The sequence below is a fragment of the Bufo bufo genome, chromosome 3, assembly GCF_905171765.1.
Source record: "Bufo bufo chromosome 3, aBufBuf1.1, whole genome shotgun sequence".
Taxonomy (NCBI): domain Eukaryota; kingdom Metazoa; phylum Chordata; class Amphibia; order Anura; family Bufonidae; genus Bufo; species Bufo bufo.
Window position 1 is genome coordinate 481,307,295 of NC_053391.1, and position 15,962 is coordinate 481,323,256.

Below are 15,962 nucleotides of genomic sequence, written 5' to 3' on the forward strand. Positions count from 1 at the left end.
TAGTTTTTTTTACAGCCATTTATTCCAAGGATGCCTTTCTGAAAAACTGCTATTAAAAACAGACCCCTCAAGGTTGTAGGGGTGCTGTTGGCCACTAAAAATGGACAAAATAGGACTAAATGGTATTTATGGTCCATTAAAAAAGCATACTAATAAACCCATAGACATTGTTCTGAAAACAATCGTTCTTATACCTGTTGGTCCTCTGTTTATGAATCCTGTTTGCATCATCATCCTGCACCCTAATAAGCTACCTGGTCTTAGTTCTACAAATGTCACCAATTTTATATTGCAGTACTTTCTTCTTGTAATTTGACAGTTAATTAAAAAAAACAATACAAACTATAAAAAAAATAAAAAGTTAAAATAAAAAGTAAACCCTGTTTTGCAATAAAACTATTGCAGAAATGGCTCACCAAATTGTATTGCCACAACTGTAACAAGCTGTAGAAAATGTTACTGCCCTCAAAATATTAAAGTCGATAAATAAATGATATACAGTGTACTTTTTGAATGCGTTCTGAAGGTGCAAAGTAAGGCCCCTTTCACACGGGCGAGTATTCCGCGCGGGTGCAATGCGGGAGGTAAACGCATTGCACCCGCACTGAATCCTGACCCATTCATTTCTATGGGGCTGTGCACACGAGCGGTGATTTTCACGCATTACTTGTGCGTTGCGTGAAAATCGCAGCATGCTCCTCTTTGTGCGTTTTTCACGTAACGCAGGCCTCATAGAAATGAATGGGGTTGCGTGAAAATCGCAAGCATCCGCAAGCAAGTGCGGATGCGGTGCGATTTTCACGCACGGTTGCTAGGTGATGATCGGGATGGGGACCCGATCATTATTATTTTCCCTCATAACATGGTTATAAGGGAAAATAATAGCATTCTGAATACAGAATGCATAGTAAAATAGCGCTGGAGGGCTTAAAAAAATAAAATAAATATAATTAACTCACCTTAATCCACTTGTTCGCGCAGCCGGCATCTCTTCTTCTGTCTTCATCTGTGCTGTGAGCAATAGGACCTTTGATGACATCACTGCGTTCATCACATGGTCCATCACCATGGTGATGGATCATGTGATGAGCGTAGTGACGTCATCAAAGGTCCTATTGCTCACAGCACAGATGAAGACAGAAGAAGGGATGCCGGGCTGCTCGAACAAGTGGATTAAAGTGAGTTAAATTATTATTATTATTTTTTTAACCCCTTAGCGCTATCTTACTATGCATTCTGTATTCAGAATGCTATTATTTTCCCTTATAACCATGTTATAAGGGGAAATAATACAATCTACAGAACACCGATCCCAAGCCCGAACTTCTGTGAAGAAGTTCGGGTTTGGGTACCAAACATGCGCGATTTTTCTCACGCGAGTGCAAAACGCATTACAATGTTTTGCACTCGCGCGGAAAAATCGCGCATTTTCCCGCAACGCACCCGCCTCTTATCCGGGCCAAAAATATGACGCCCGTTTGAAAGAGGCCTAAGAGTATTTTCACACTAGCATTAGAAGAATCTGGCAGGCAGTTCCGGTAGACTTATTCATTGAAATACCGGATTCATCTTTCCGGTATTATACGTCTTTCACAAGTAGAAAGCACTGCACATGCGCAGACCGGAAAACCGGATCTGGCGATGTGGTAATTTCTGGAGCAGTTGGTACCGGGTCCGGCATTAATACATTTCAAAATTAATGCCGGATCCGGCAAGTGCGATAGTGTTCCGGGATTTTTGATGGAAAAATATAGCACAAGGGACGGAACGTAAGACATCCTGATGCATACTGAACGGATTTCTTTCCATTCAGAATGCATTGGGACAAAACTGATGCGTTGTTTTCCGGTATTGAGACCCTTTACTGGATTTCAATACCGGAAAAGAATAACGTTAGTGGGAAAGTACCCTAAGCTGGTCTTTATGGGGTTATGGATTGCTGTCAGAATATGGACTCTAATTTCTACTCTACAGTGTTAAAATCTAATGTATGTTTGCATCACTGCATATGTCTTTTTTCCTCTGTATGAATACTTGCAATACATTTTACAAGCCGTTACTTCGCTCATTAGGGTCATTCATTGTTCATACACGGAAGTGTAGTCTATGTTTAATATAAGCAGCCTAGCAGATATCTTATTGATCACATCCATTATTTTAAAGTGTATTTATTTTGCACCATCCACACATGCATCCAGCTAGCCTTCTCTCAATTAAATTAAGAACACTTGTCAAATATTTTGCCTGACATGCTGGGTTTTATAATTGTAATGGAAAGTGATTTGCGAGGGCTCCAATAATATGGTAGGGAAATGTGTTTTTTTCCCCTCTGTGGCAAAGGATGTAGGTAATTTGTTTCCAGTATGAACTATTTCAGGGTGTGCTCTTTGTTTTCCTCTGGATTTATGTGTGTTGGAAAATCAGGTTTAAAACAAATCGTAAAAAATTTCCACATTATCTGTACGTTCACATTTAAAACTAACTTGCACATAATATTGAATATATTTATCTATGTGTAGCTTTTTGCTGTTAAATATCAGTTGGTATAACTGGCCCCATGTTGTATAACGTCAGTGATGTTGTAATGTCAAACGAGTTTTACCAAAAAGCTCACATAAGTCTATTATTACCACTGCTTTTATTGTTTGGTGGGTTTACTGGTTTCATATAAACAACACCTATTAAGAAGAGACATTCTAATATACTCTTTTATATTTCTCACCATTTAAAAAATCTTGTATTTCTCACAACTTTCACACTCGCGTTTTGGCTTTCCGTTTGTGAGATCCGTTCAGGGCTCTCACAAGCGGTCCAAAACGGATCAGTTTGCATTCTAATGCATTCTGAATGGAAAAGGATCCGCTCAGAATGCATCAGTTCCGCCTCCATTCCGCTTTAGAGACTGACACCAAAACGCTGCTTGCAGCGTTTTGGTGTCCGTCTGATGAAACTGAGCCAAACTGATCCATCCTGGCACACAATGTAAGTCAATGGGGACGGATCCGTTTTCTATGACATAATCTGGCACAATAGAAAACTGATCCGTCCTCCATTGACTTTCAATGGTGTCCAAGACGGATCCGTATTGGCTATGTTAAAAATAATACAAACTGATCCGTTCTGAACGGATGCAGACGGTTGTATTATCTGAATGGATCTGTCCGCACAAAAAGCGAGTGGGAAAGTAGCGTCTTTGCTACAATGTATCAGTTCAGCAAGTGAAACCTATTTCCTGTCCTGATAGTTTTCTACAGTGTTTGGTAAAATGTATCTGCATTTTTAGCTCACAGAGGATTTCCTACAGCAGATACAATTCTATCAAACTCCCAGCTGTGAGAAGTATTAGGTCTGGCTATGGGTCTTCACCTTGTGGATGTAAACAACAGTGATTTGATTCAAACTTTTCATTATTATATACTTAAGCATTAAAGAACAGCAGGAATTGAATATGCATTATTTCATTTTAATGCCTCTCCTTAAAAACTACTAACTGTGGGGACATACATAGTGGTTTAACAGTGGAATGTAGTCGCAATCGGCCAGGTTGAAATTTCACCAAAAACCCGCAAGCAGCTGTGTCCCTTCTGCCTCCTATTCATTTCAATGGGAGGCAATGCTGAAGATCACAGAGTGATGAATTAAAGCTGCTGCCACGTCTAGAAAGGACATGTCTCTTTTTAGCGCGGCTGTGGATATAAGTCACCTCTCCGCGATCCTCAGCGCTGCCTTCCATTGAAATGACTGGGAGGCAGAAAGGATGTGGCTGCCGGGAGGTTTTTGGCTAAATTTTGGCATGGCTGTTCACTCCAACATTCCTCTGTAAAATCCGTTGTGTGAAGGTCCTCTTTATGTTCATGCTTCAGTAGGATCAGATCTGGGGCCTACTTTGTCTCTTTGCATTGGGAACATTGCTGTACCACTATCTCTAAAGGTAGTCACAGTGTTTCCCTTCCTGAAACCTCTATTAAGATTTTCTGCCGTACTCATTAAGTCCCTTTGAAGGTAAAAAGCAGACATTTGTGAAGACTGTTGTTTTATATGTCGGTCTAAATCTATTCTCCACTGGCGTTCGATACATCACAATTAAGATGTGCACAGCCCTGAATAATTTGATACTTCTGTTCAGGTCCATGCACTAGAACTGAAATGTGCACCAGCAGGGGAGTTGTTGTCAGGTATAATCTATACAAGTCTCCTGGCATATATTATAATAACTGTGCTGAGCTAGCGGAGCCCAGCCCTACACCACCCACTCCTCACTCACTCTGCCCATTGTTTGGAAAAGTGGCAGACGGTACTCAAAACACCCCTAAAGTTGTAAAATTTTGCGCAAGCAGGGCATGCACCAAACGTGACCTTTTTAATGCAGGTTTTCTGGGTTGATACATTTCCCCTATAGATGTCTCTACATTATCACCCCTACTTTGTTTATGGGGCTGCCAGCCATATTTGGTTGACGTACCTGATAGTGTCTAAGTCTTGGTCCAAAGTATGTAGCTTAGTTGAGTCTATATTTAGGGACAAGCTTCCCTGTTCTTTGGTGCTACTGTTGAGAGACAAACCTTTAGGTTTTTGTAACCAGCAACATAAATTAGGTTTAAATATTTCTATGGCAGCTAGCATGCAAATAGCTGATATTTCAACAATTACCTTTTAACTGAATGGAGGATGGAATAAGTAGAATGATTGTCTATGGAAAAATATCGGCCATCAGATCTGACACTTTGAAGAAGTTCCTGTTGACCTGGCAGCCCTGGGTAGTCAAAATAACTTCCTTGGTCCAAATGACCTTGTTTGAATGCGAGTCATTTCTAGTATGCTCTTAGATTACTGGCAAAATCAGGAATGGATCATAAAATGTGTGAAAGTATAAAAGACAGATACGACATCTCCTGGTTTTAGCTTCCAAAACTGCATCAGGATCCAGACCATGTGGCAGTACCCTAATCGGGGACCTCTTCCCCATGGCTAAATATTAGTCAGTTGGATGTCTTTAGATTGTTTTTTGTTGTATCTGTTCTCCATAGTTTTTTTTTTTTTTTTTCACTATGGGGAATACATTTAGTACTCTATTTACTTTATAGTTATGCATTCCCCCTGCATAGGATCTTCCATGTAGCAGATTGTGCACTGCATTTCAGTTGTCTTCTGTTGAAAATATCTTAGCAAGGTATTATATGCTAAAATGCCTTACAAATGAATACAAAATCTTCAAGCTGTGAAAGGATTGGCCAATTTTTTAAAGATATAACAAGTTTTACACTTATTCTGGATCAGAGTAGCACATATAAAGAGTCTTGAACAGCTTCTCTAGTTGTAATAAACAACATAAATACCCGCAGACAGCCATATGTATTCAAAGCATCTAATATGCTGTCTTTGCACCAAACACAGAATTAACCATTCAACCTTTTTTCGCTAAATGAAGCCCTGCTGTCATATATTAATCTGCAGTATGATGATGATTTTCCGAAAGAATGCCTAAACCAGGTGTAGCGTAAAATTCCCCATTAATTAGAGTTTCTTATTAATTAAAACAGCCAAGTACAACTCAAGTAATACTCAGCCCAGTGCCTTAGAGGGTATATTATATGCAAGGCCTGGTTTCTAGCTAGCAAAATGTCACCTCAACGTATTGAAATTACCTGTCTAATTGTATTAAATGTAGCATGTCTAGAAACGTCTGCAGTGTGGTTGGCGGTTTCTTGTTTTGCTGAAAATCACTTGATGCGGCATTATCTAGAAGCAGCTGTTCACAGGTCCTTCACCTCTCCCCAGAGATGACTGGATGCTTACATAGTTGGACCCTGTCGTATAGAAGGATTGGTGAACATGACAGGTTGTTTGGAAGCCATCTGTTTAAAATGCCTTTTGCTTTGTGTGCAGTAATGAACTAGAGAGAAGCTGTCCTTATATTAATAGTCTGTTCTGATGTCCAAACAGGTGGACGTTGATGGGACTAAAATGAATGTGTCCAGCGAGTGGAATCTGTCTTCGCCCTTAATGTCTGTCAACATTGGTGACACTCAGAAGACCATTCAGGTAAGTGCTTTGATTCGGTTGAGACTACCAGCATAACCCACAGCCTACCTGAACTCTACGCCTAGTCTATACCTAGTAATGTTTTTCAACTTTTTACATTTTTTTGGACTGGAAGTGATTGCTAACCTATGGCTGTCCATAGGAGCCCTGAGCAATGACCATATGATGACTCTCCTGCAATACATACACACACAGCCATTTACAATTTCTGATTCACTAATCAATTGTGATTGTGGCGTTGCTAACGTTTCACAATTGATTGTCCGCTTGTGTGCATAGTGTCAGCTGGGTGGAAGTGAGGGTAGTACATATATATTTATATCTACCTAGTTTAATGGAACTCATGAGAATACATTAGTATTGCTCATTTATGTTATTTAGGTTATGAGATCATTCTACAAACCCTTATTTTAGGTAAGAATAAGTAGTCTGGAATCTAAAGCAGAAGACAGATTTATGCAGCTGTATATCACTTGCAGAGGATTCCTTTCACCGATACCATTGTTGATGTTTTCACCCACGGCAAATGACACTGTACTTTTGTTGCACAGAAAATTATCACTTGGCAAAACCACACACGTTTTACCATGATTTGTCATGATTTTGTTCTGCACTTTTTGTTCACATAACATCTAGTGAAACTGAAGCTGTATAACAGAATTCACATTACAAAACCAGGACAAGTTGTGGTAAGGTGCTTTCGGTTTTGATACATAACAAAAAGGATGCATGAAAAAAAAAAAACTGTAGATAAATTCCCCCCCAAAGTGACTAACTTATCTCATCTGCATGCCAGAATTCCGAGTTGCGCATTTCACAGTGTAATTTTGGTGCGGACTGCCGTAGCAAAACTTTGCCGAATTGCTACCAGCAGCCGCGTCCTTTCTACCTCCCAGTCATTTCAGTGGGAGGCAGAGGTGAAGATCGCGGAGCAGCCAATTGAAATGTGTGGGAGGCAGAATGGAAGCGGCTATGGGCAGGTTTTCAGTGGAATTTCTTCACGACACCTGTGTGAATGGATCCGTAGGTTAACTGCACAAGGTGCAGATTTATATACAGAAAATCCGAAAGATATTTGCACCAAAAACAGAAAGAATGAGCACATAAATCCGCATTATTTATTGCGTTTTTGGTGAGGTTTTTATGCGGTTTTTCCTGCGGATTTAATGCAGATTTTCTGCAGATTTCTCCCTTCCTGAAAAGGGTGAAATCCACACAAGACAAACGCAACAATTAACATGCTGCAAATTTTAACATTTGTCTAATTTCATACACATTGCTGGTACTGTATTACACTGCAGTTTTTGCACACGAAAATCCATGCAGAAAAAATGCCAGTAATTCACATTCTGTGCAGCCACCCTAAGAAAGTCTAATTTGCCCTAAAAAGTTGAACCATCTTTTAGAATACTGCATTCCAAAAAGTGACGTTTTGGGCTTCAAGACATTAATACTTGCTCATTTTCATTCAAATGACTTTTCCAGTATTTTCAGTTATGACACCCAGATATTTGCAACTTCTACAATATTTGTTGTGTATCTGTATTGTGTGCGCTATAAAGAGTGCAGAAAATGAAACACTTCACTGTTTATTTTGACCACACAATTGTCTATATATCTGAGAAGATTTCCTGGTGGCAGCTTGAATGAGAGACGACCAACAGTTGATCGGCTTGTTTGTATGATTTCCACCTGGACACAGCTGGTAGCCATCTCGACCAGGCCATTATTAACAGCCTATAGAAAGTAACTCAAATAATGATGTCCCTTTTTTGTGCTAGCAGACTCATTTATGTTTCAGCCTGATGAAGGTAGTCACCCATTTCAAACCCCCTCTGCTAAGAAGATCGTACTATGCACTAGCGCACAGTGAATAAGTCATTGATACCCAACTAGGTGGAACTAATTTTCTGTGGCAAGAGAGCAGATTTAGGAGGAGCTGCACTCAAACCTCTGCTTATTTAGAAGAAATGACAAATTATATTAATTAGTTGTAAACTGGTGAGAGGTTACACTGATATAGGTGGGATGATTGCTGTTAGTCTAAATATATAGCTGTGTATCATACTTCCCCTTATTTGCCTATATTTAATCTGCTAATTGATATTTGTGGCAAGCCAAGTAGAAGTAAAACAAACTGCCTAGGTTTATGTATCCTCATATCCATCGTGCCTGTAATGATTTGAAGATACTGAGCTGTTGTCCATTTTCATAGAATCTTTATTAATTTTTACTAAACATTTGAAATAGTAAAGGGGTAAAGGGGCCAACAGGACTGCAGTAATGTACAGGTTTTTTTCAACCATTTCGCCCCTGGTTTGGATGGAGGCAGGCTTCACTACAACATGTGTAGACCCCTTGTCTGTTCTGAACCGTATACCAGGAGTATTTGCTGCTGTATACCTTCACACGTGGTGGAAAAATCCACCATAATATATGCAGGTGTGAATTTCTGTGCAGATTTTGTTGCAGATTTCTGTTAAGCTCCCATCCCTTGTTGAAATGCATGGAGATAATCTGCTTTAGAAAAGCAGCGACACATCATTATTTACTCAGCAGAACGTTATTCCACAGCAGAACATTGGGCAGGGATTGAATTTGACACTTTTCAACCCCATAGCATAACATGGCGTAACTCTTTATGTGGTGTATTTTCTGGAGTATTTTTCTGCCATGTATGAAGGCACAGTAAGGCTACTTTCACACTAGCGTTCGGGGCTCCGCTTGTGAGTTCCGTTTGAAGGGGCTCACAAGCGGCCCCGAACGGATCCGTCCAGCCCTAATGCATTCTGAGTGGATGCGGATCCGCTCAGAATGCATCAGTTTGTCACCGTTTGTCCTCCGCTCCGCTCCGCTCAGCAGGCGGACCCCTGAACGCAGCTTGCAGCGTTCGGGTGTCCGCCTGGCCGTGCGGAGGCAAACGGATCCGTCCAGACTTACAATGTAAGTCAATGGGGACGGATCCGTTTGAAGTTGACACAATATGGCTCAATTTTCAAACGGATCCGCCCCCCATTGACTTTCAATGTAAAGTCCAAACGGATCCGTTTGCATTATCATGAACAAAAAAAAATAAAAAATTATTATTATTAGAATATGTTTATGCACAGCTGCCGAATGGAAGCCAAAACAACACTTGTAGTTGACTAGGGTCCTATTGTGACAAACAGCAGAAATTATCAGCAACACACAGGTGCAGCTACACAAGGCAAGCAACACAGATACAAATATCAGTGTTAATACAGTGTCCTTCTTAAAACGCGTGTCCTCAGTCATGGTTGTTATGGGAAACAGCCTTCCAAATAAAGTCACACAGCTCTCCACACTCCTTATATTAGAGGAAATGGAATTAAATAAGACTGAAATAGTGAAAGTACTGCAGAACCTGAAAGCTTCCAAGGAGTGATGATTTTATTGTACACACCAGGTTCCCACAATAAAAGGCATAAAAGATCCCAGCAGTCCACACACCCAAGCTCAGCCCAAGGCCCTGTGCTGAACCATCAGTCTATTTTTACACTTTCTCTGATATTTGTATCTGTGGATACAATAAAAATCTCCTGGTGCATATGACCAATGAAATAAAAATAAAAAAAGTATTTTAGTGGGGGCTACCAAAAATTTCAAATATTTTTTTTTTTGCTATTTTTCTTTTTCATTATAATAGTACCATGCCATTGAAAGTTAAATACAAAATATTGTCTTTCTTCGGCAGTCATCACAGAGAGATATAAAACTCCTGTATAGATGGGTGATCAATTGTCAGTGTACTGCTGCTGTGAGGGGAGGATGTTATTTGCTAGTATAATAGTGTATGTTGTAGTATGATGACTCTAATGTTCTCTTGAAGATGCTCACAGAAGACCACTCCACTTATCAGTGTAATGATGCTCTAATTGGGTCACTCCACCCCCTACCCTCTCTGGCCGCAGTGAATGGTCTGCAAACGATAAGCGAGGCTGTCTGCCATGCTAAAAATCCAAACAAAGGAGGAAGAGCCAGGACAGATTAGTATCCTGAGTGTACCTCTGCCCCCTAATTGGCTGGTGTGGTCATTTAAAGTCGCGCTGTGATATTCTGTAGTTCATCTATTGTATGTGTGAAGAAGAGGTGTTTGTGTACCCCGAAATTCATTGCATTGAAACAGAAAATGAAATAAAGATGTATTACTTCTTCTGATGTGTGTCCCCCTGGATTCTCCTTGTTGATAGCTTCTCTAACTACATCAATGGGGGGAAAGAAGTCTCGAAATGACACAACACAAAAATTACTTTATTCTATAAAACACATTTTTATGGTACAAAAATGTGGGGGGGGGGGGACGACTTAGTTTTTACCATATTTGTACAAACCCGCATAATAAAGTTTATTCATTCCCCTCTCCAAAATTTTTTCTAAAATACATTATATGAACCCCCAAATGATGCTATTGAAAAATAGAACCTATCCCACAAAAACAAGTCATTCACAAAAAATTACTTGGTCATTCAAGGGGTTGTCCGCTTTTTTTTTTTTTATAGTGATGACCTCAAGATAGGTCATCAATATCAAATCGGCTGTTCAAGTGAATAGGATAGAGCTGTCCCATTGAAGTAAACGGGGACAACAGAGTTGTAATTACACCTGCTCACCGCTGCAGTTGTGACAGCGAGCAGGTGAATAGAAGAGAAAGCAGCTCTCATACGAGCCCTGTGTTCTCTTCAAACAGCTGATCAGCGGAGGTGCCGGGAGTCTGACCTCTGCTGATCTAATAATTTGATGACATATCCTGAGGATGTCATCCATACAAGCCTCCTCAGGGCTCCAGATGGCGACCAAAATGGTCGCCAATGCGACTTAGAATTTACAAATGGCGACAAGACTTTTTAGTCTTGTCGCCATTTGCGACTAGACCCGCGCTGCAGCTCTGCAGTTGAATACAGCGGCGGAGCTTCGGAGATGATAGTTCTCTGCCCCGCCACCGATGTTCTTCTCAGCAGCGCAGTGGAGAAGGAGTCTCTCCCTCCCCCCTGTGCTGCTGCCGCCACCGCCAATAAGAAGAGAGACGGCAGGAGGAGGGGAGGGGCTGTGGCCACTGCGCCACCAATGAAGATAACTGACCTGTTAATACAAATACAGGAGGCGGGTGCCGGAATCAAATAGCAGTCACCCGACCTGTATGACGGGGAGCTGCGATCCGCTGCAGTTAACCCCTCAGGTGCGGTACCTGAGGGGTTAACTGCAGCGGATCGCAGCTCCCTGTCATAGAGGTCAGGTGCCGGCCATTTTATTCCGGCACCCGCCTCCTGTCCTGTATTTGTATTAACAGGTCAGTATCTTCATTGGTGGCGCAGTGCGCCCCCCCAACACCCCAGTATAATAAACATTGGTGGTGCAGTGCGCCCACCCCCAACACCCCATTATAATAAACATTGGTGGCGCAGTGCCAATGAGGGTTAAAAAATTTTTAATAAAAAATGAACTCTCCTCCTCCAATTGATCGCAAAGCTGCCGGTCTCCTGTTCTTTCTTCAGGACCTGTCAAAGGAACTGTGGTGACGTCACTGAGCTCATCACATGGTCCATTACCATGGTGATGGATCATGTGACGAGCACAGATGTCACCACAGGTCCTTTGACAGGTCCTGAAGAAAGAACAGGAGACCAGCAGCTACGCGATCAATTGGAGGAGGTGAGTTCATTTTTATTTATTTATTTTAACCCTCAATTGACCTTCTACTAAGCATTCTGTATTAAAGAATGCTATTATTTTCCCTTATAACCATGTTATAAAAGAAAATAATACAGTGAATAGACTTTCATCCTAGCAACCATGCGTGAAAATCACACCGTTTCAGCACTTGCTTGCGGATGCTTGCGATTTTCACGCAGCCCCATTCACTTCTATGGGGCCTGCATTACGTGAAAAACGCACAATATAGGGCATGCTGTGATTATTTTGCAACACACAAGTGATGCGTGAAAATCACCGCTCATGTGCACAGCCCCATAGAAATGAATGGGTCCGGATTCAGTGCGGGTGCAATGCGTTCACCTTACACATTGCACCCACGCGGAAATCTCGCCTGTGTGAAAGGGGCCTAAGGGTGAATAGGACAAGGGTTCCAGCCCCTAAGGGGGCTAATAGTAAGTAAAAAAAAAACACACAAACACTAAGGCTACTTTCACACCTGCGGCAGTGTGATCCGGCAAGCAGTTCCGTTGTCGGAACTACCTGCCGGATCCGCCAATCTGGATGTGACTGAAAGCATTTGTGAGATTTATCCGGATGCTTGTCATGCGGACAGACGGATCCGTCTTGTATCTTTTTACACATTTTTACCGGTCTGCTCATGCGCAGACCGGAAGGATGGATCTGGCATTTCGGTATTTTGAATGCCGGATCCGGCACTAATACATTCCTATGGGGAAAAATGCCGGGTCCGGCATTCAGGCAAGTCTTCAGTTTTTTTTCGCCGGAGATAAAACCGTAGCATGCTACGGTTTTATCTTTTGCCTGATCAGTCAAAATGACTGAACTGAAGACATCCTGATGCATCCTGAACGGATTACTCTCCATTCAGAATGCATGGGGATATGTCTGATCAGTTCTTTTCCAGTATAGAGCCCCTGTGACGGAACTCTATGCCGGAAAAGAAAAACGCTAGTGTGAAAGTACCCTAAAATATTAAGTTTAAATCCCCCCTTTCCCAATTTTACATATAAAATATATAAACAATAAATAAATAAACATATTACATAGCGCTGCGTCCAAAAAGTCCAAACTATTAAATTATAAAAAAATATCTTCTATGCAGTGAGCGCCTTAACAGAAATAAATAAATAAAAACCATGCGATTCAGCATTTTTTAGTCACCTTGTCACCCCAAAAAATAGGATAGGACTGTTCTATTATGGGCCGAACGTTTCCTAAAATGCGAAATGCACGCAGCTTTTTTTGGTGCTTTTTTTTTCGCGTGGTATTGAGTATCGCAATACTTTTTTATGGTGATGAAAGCGATTCAAAATTTTGGTATCGAAACAACCCTACACCGATCTGATCGGCGTAGCGTTGTCACTATGCCCAAATTTTGATTCGGTTTCGATTTGGCGACTAAAAATTTTATTTGGCTTCTAAATTTTTCAGTTCAGGAGCCAATGGCTACTAGGTATTTTTTTTATTCTGGAGCACTGCTCCTGCACAACCTCTTTAAGTGGTTATCACATATTTAGTGAAATGTTATGATAGACTTATCGCGTTGTGCTGTAGGTCTCCTTTTTTTGCGTCTTAAGGGCAGTCTGTCACCACAATCTTGTACTATTATCTGCAGTTATAGATGGGTAGAACTGCAGATAAGGACTACACATCACAACTTTATATTCTTATTGCCCCCCATTTCCCCACTGTCAGCATTTAAAGCTGTTCAGAAATACATTATCAGGACTGCCATGTGCATAGGAGTCCTCTCTATTATTTTAGCATAGCACAAAAGGCAGAAATATGTATTTCAGCACAGCTTTGAGAGCTGACATTGGGGTTACAGGGGACAGCATGGGGTTACAGGGGACTCCTTATGTGCAGCACTACTCCTGTATTACAGCAGATTATAGTCCAGTATCATGGTGACAGATTCTCTTTAAGCCATGGCTTTTTTCAGTTTGTTATTAGATCTATATTCTGGAAGAAACGCACAAACAGACCATATTACAAAGGAAGAAAGATGGGGGGACCTTACTTCTGTTCACCCACCATCAAGTGGCCCCGATGTTCCCAGCCTCAGACTTTTCTGTCCAGCAGCGCTCGTCATATGGGACCTATGTGTAGTTTGCCTCCATTTAAATGGGGGTTAACTGCAATTTCAGACTCAGCCCACGGTCACAAGTGCGATCTTGGAATGTGAGAAAATGTAGACCCTTTTACTATATCTGGAGTTGAGTTGTTTCTCTTTTAGTGTTGATTTTTTTTGGTGATGTCTGGAACCTGTATACTATTCTCTGTTTGTACATTGTTACTGTGGGCCTGAATCTAGTGGCGAGGATTTTTCAGAATAAATTGAAGTGTATGTATACAAGAGATTCTGTGACTTTGTATAACCTTGCTTTCAAAAAGCACCAGACATTCACATTTTATTTATCTCGTTCATCTTTGTTCCTCATTCTTTTATCTTGGCATCCTTCTGTCTCTCTCTCCTCCTCAATGTCACTGTCAGTTTAGGAGTTGAGTTTTTGGATTTGTGCACAGTTGAATGTGACATACTTCTGTGTCTTTTCAGAAACAGCTGCACTGTGTCTGTTGAATGTCTGTGCCCTTCTTTAGTGGCGGAGCAGAGAGCAAGCCTTTATATGCAGAATTAAAAGGTGTTCCAATTATCTGGTCTTGTTGCGTAGAGGAGACCACCTTGTTCTGTGAGGCCGTTGTTTTGCAGCAGACCTGCTTGTGTCTATCCATAGCAAATGCCCTCTACTTAGAATGGACTGCTGCTCCTCATTTCGTGTGTGCTAGTGTCCTGACTTTGTCAGCTGAAACACGAAGGGCAAACCTGGCCTATTATCTGTGCTTACTCTTCATGATTAGGTCACACATTCATTGAATGAAGTTTTCTGTTTGTCACCACATGCCCTCAGTTAAGAGAAAAGAAACTGAATAAATGACATCCTCAAATGACATTAGTAACCTCTCTTCGTTTTGAGCAAAATATAACACAATAGTCAAAAGTCCACTAATTAGGGTGGAGTGCTAATAAAATGATAAAAGGTCTCTTGTTTTCTTTTTCATCTTGCCACGTACTGACAGCTTATCATGCACTCAGTCCTTGTTTGTTTTGGCACTGTTCGTGTTCATTGTCGGCACTCGGGACTTTGTTCACCTTTGCAGTTTCCAAAAGCGCTTGGCTTTATTTATTGGAAGCTGTGGGAAAAGTCCATGCTCTCGTTTCCTTTTATAAAAGTAAATGATGGAATTTTTTCTTTACTAACTTGGATTTGACACATTTTCCATCCCATTAATGAGTCATTAAATGATACCAGTTGTTGGTGCCATTTCCTTTTAATTCGTGCCACTTTAGATTTTTGCCTTGATATGTCATATCTAGTTTCTAAAATAAGAAACATCTAAATTCTCTTCATATGGACTGAATGCCACTTACATCATTTGTTTGTGTTGTACATAAACCAGAAACCATCACAGTATATATGTGAGCCCCACTAGGGACAGCAAGTGATGATAAAAGGTAAAGTGCTGCGAAATATCTAACTATTGGTGTTGGGCGAACTTGTGTTTTTAGTTCGGCGTCCAAAGTTCTGGTTCGGGTTTTCGAAGAATCCCGTTATGGATAACTGAATTTTATGACAGCATGCACCATGGAAGCCTATAAGAGGCATTCCGTATTGCATGCTGGCCATAGACTTCTATTATGACTGAATGCAATACGCAATGCCTCTTATAGGCTTCCATGTGCATGACGTCATAGAATTCCGTTATGGTCTGTGGTAGCGGAATCCATAGCAGGATTCTTCGATAAGCAGAACTTTGGACGTGGAACTCAAAACGTAAGTGTGCTCAACACTAACATCTATTAATGTGATCAAGTGGAATAGGTGGGATTGCTTAGAGATCAGGTAATGTTACTTCAAGTTTGGATATAACTTGGCTAAAATCTAATGGCGGGTTTACTCGGTCCGATAGTAGGGAAGATTATCAGGGATGAATGTTCCTGTGAACGCTTCTTGCCGATAATCTGCCCGTCTATAGGTGCAGCAGATGTAGCCGAGACTCTGATAACACAGTGTTATTTCATGACAAAAGCCATTCAAATTCATTGAAAAGTAAATTAACATTTTCTTGCCATTGTTTACTTAACTCATTAACCATCAAGTTTAGCTCGGCTACATCTGTAACCCGCTCATTCATCGGTTGAAACAGTAATTTGTGCAGGCAAGTAA

At 41.0% G+C, this 15,962-nt stretch overlaps 1 protein-coding gene across 1 annotated transcript in view; it reads left to right on the forward strand.

Moving 5' to 3' along the window:
• The window catches only part of PCCA (propionyl-CoA carboxylase subunit alpha), a 557,269-nt gene that overhangs the window by 440,362 nt on the left and 100,945 nt on the right, over positions 1–15,962 (forward strand). The window contains exon 20 of the mRNA XM_040425257.1: positions 5,944–6,042. Within this exon, the coding sequence (XP_040281191.1) occupies positions 5,944–6,042 (99 nt within the window). The remainder of the gene's footprint in view (positions 1–5,943; positions 6,043–15,962) is intronic.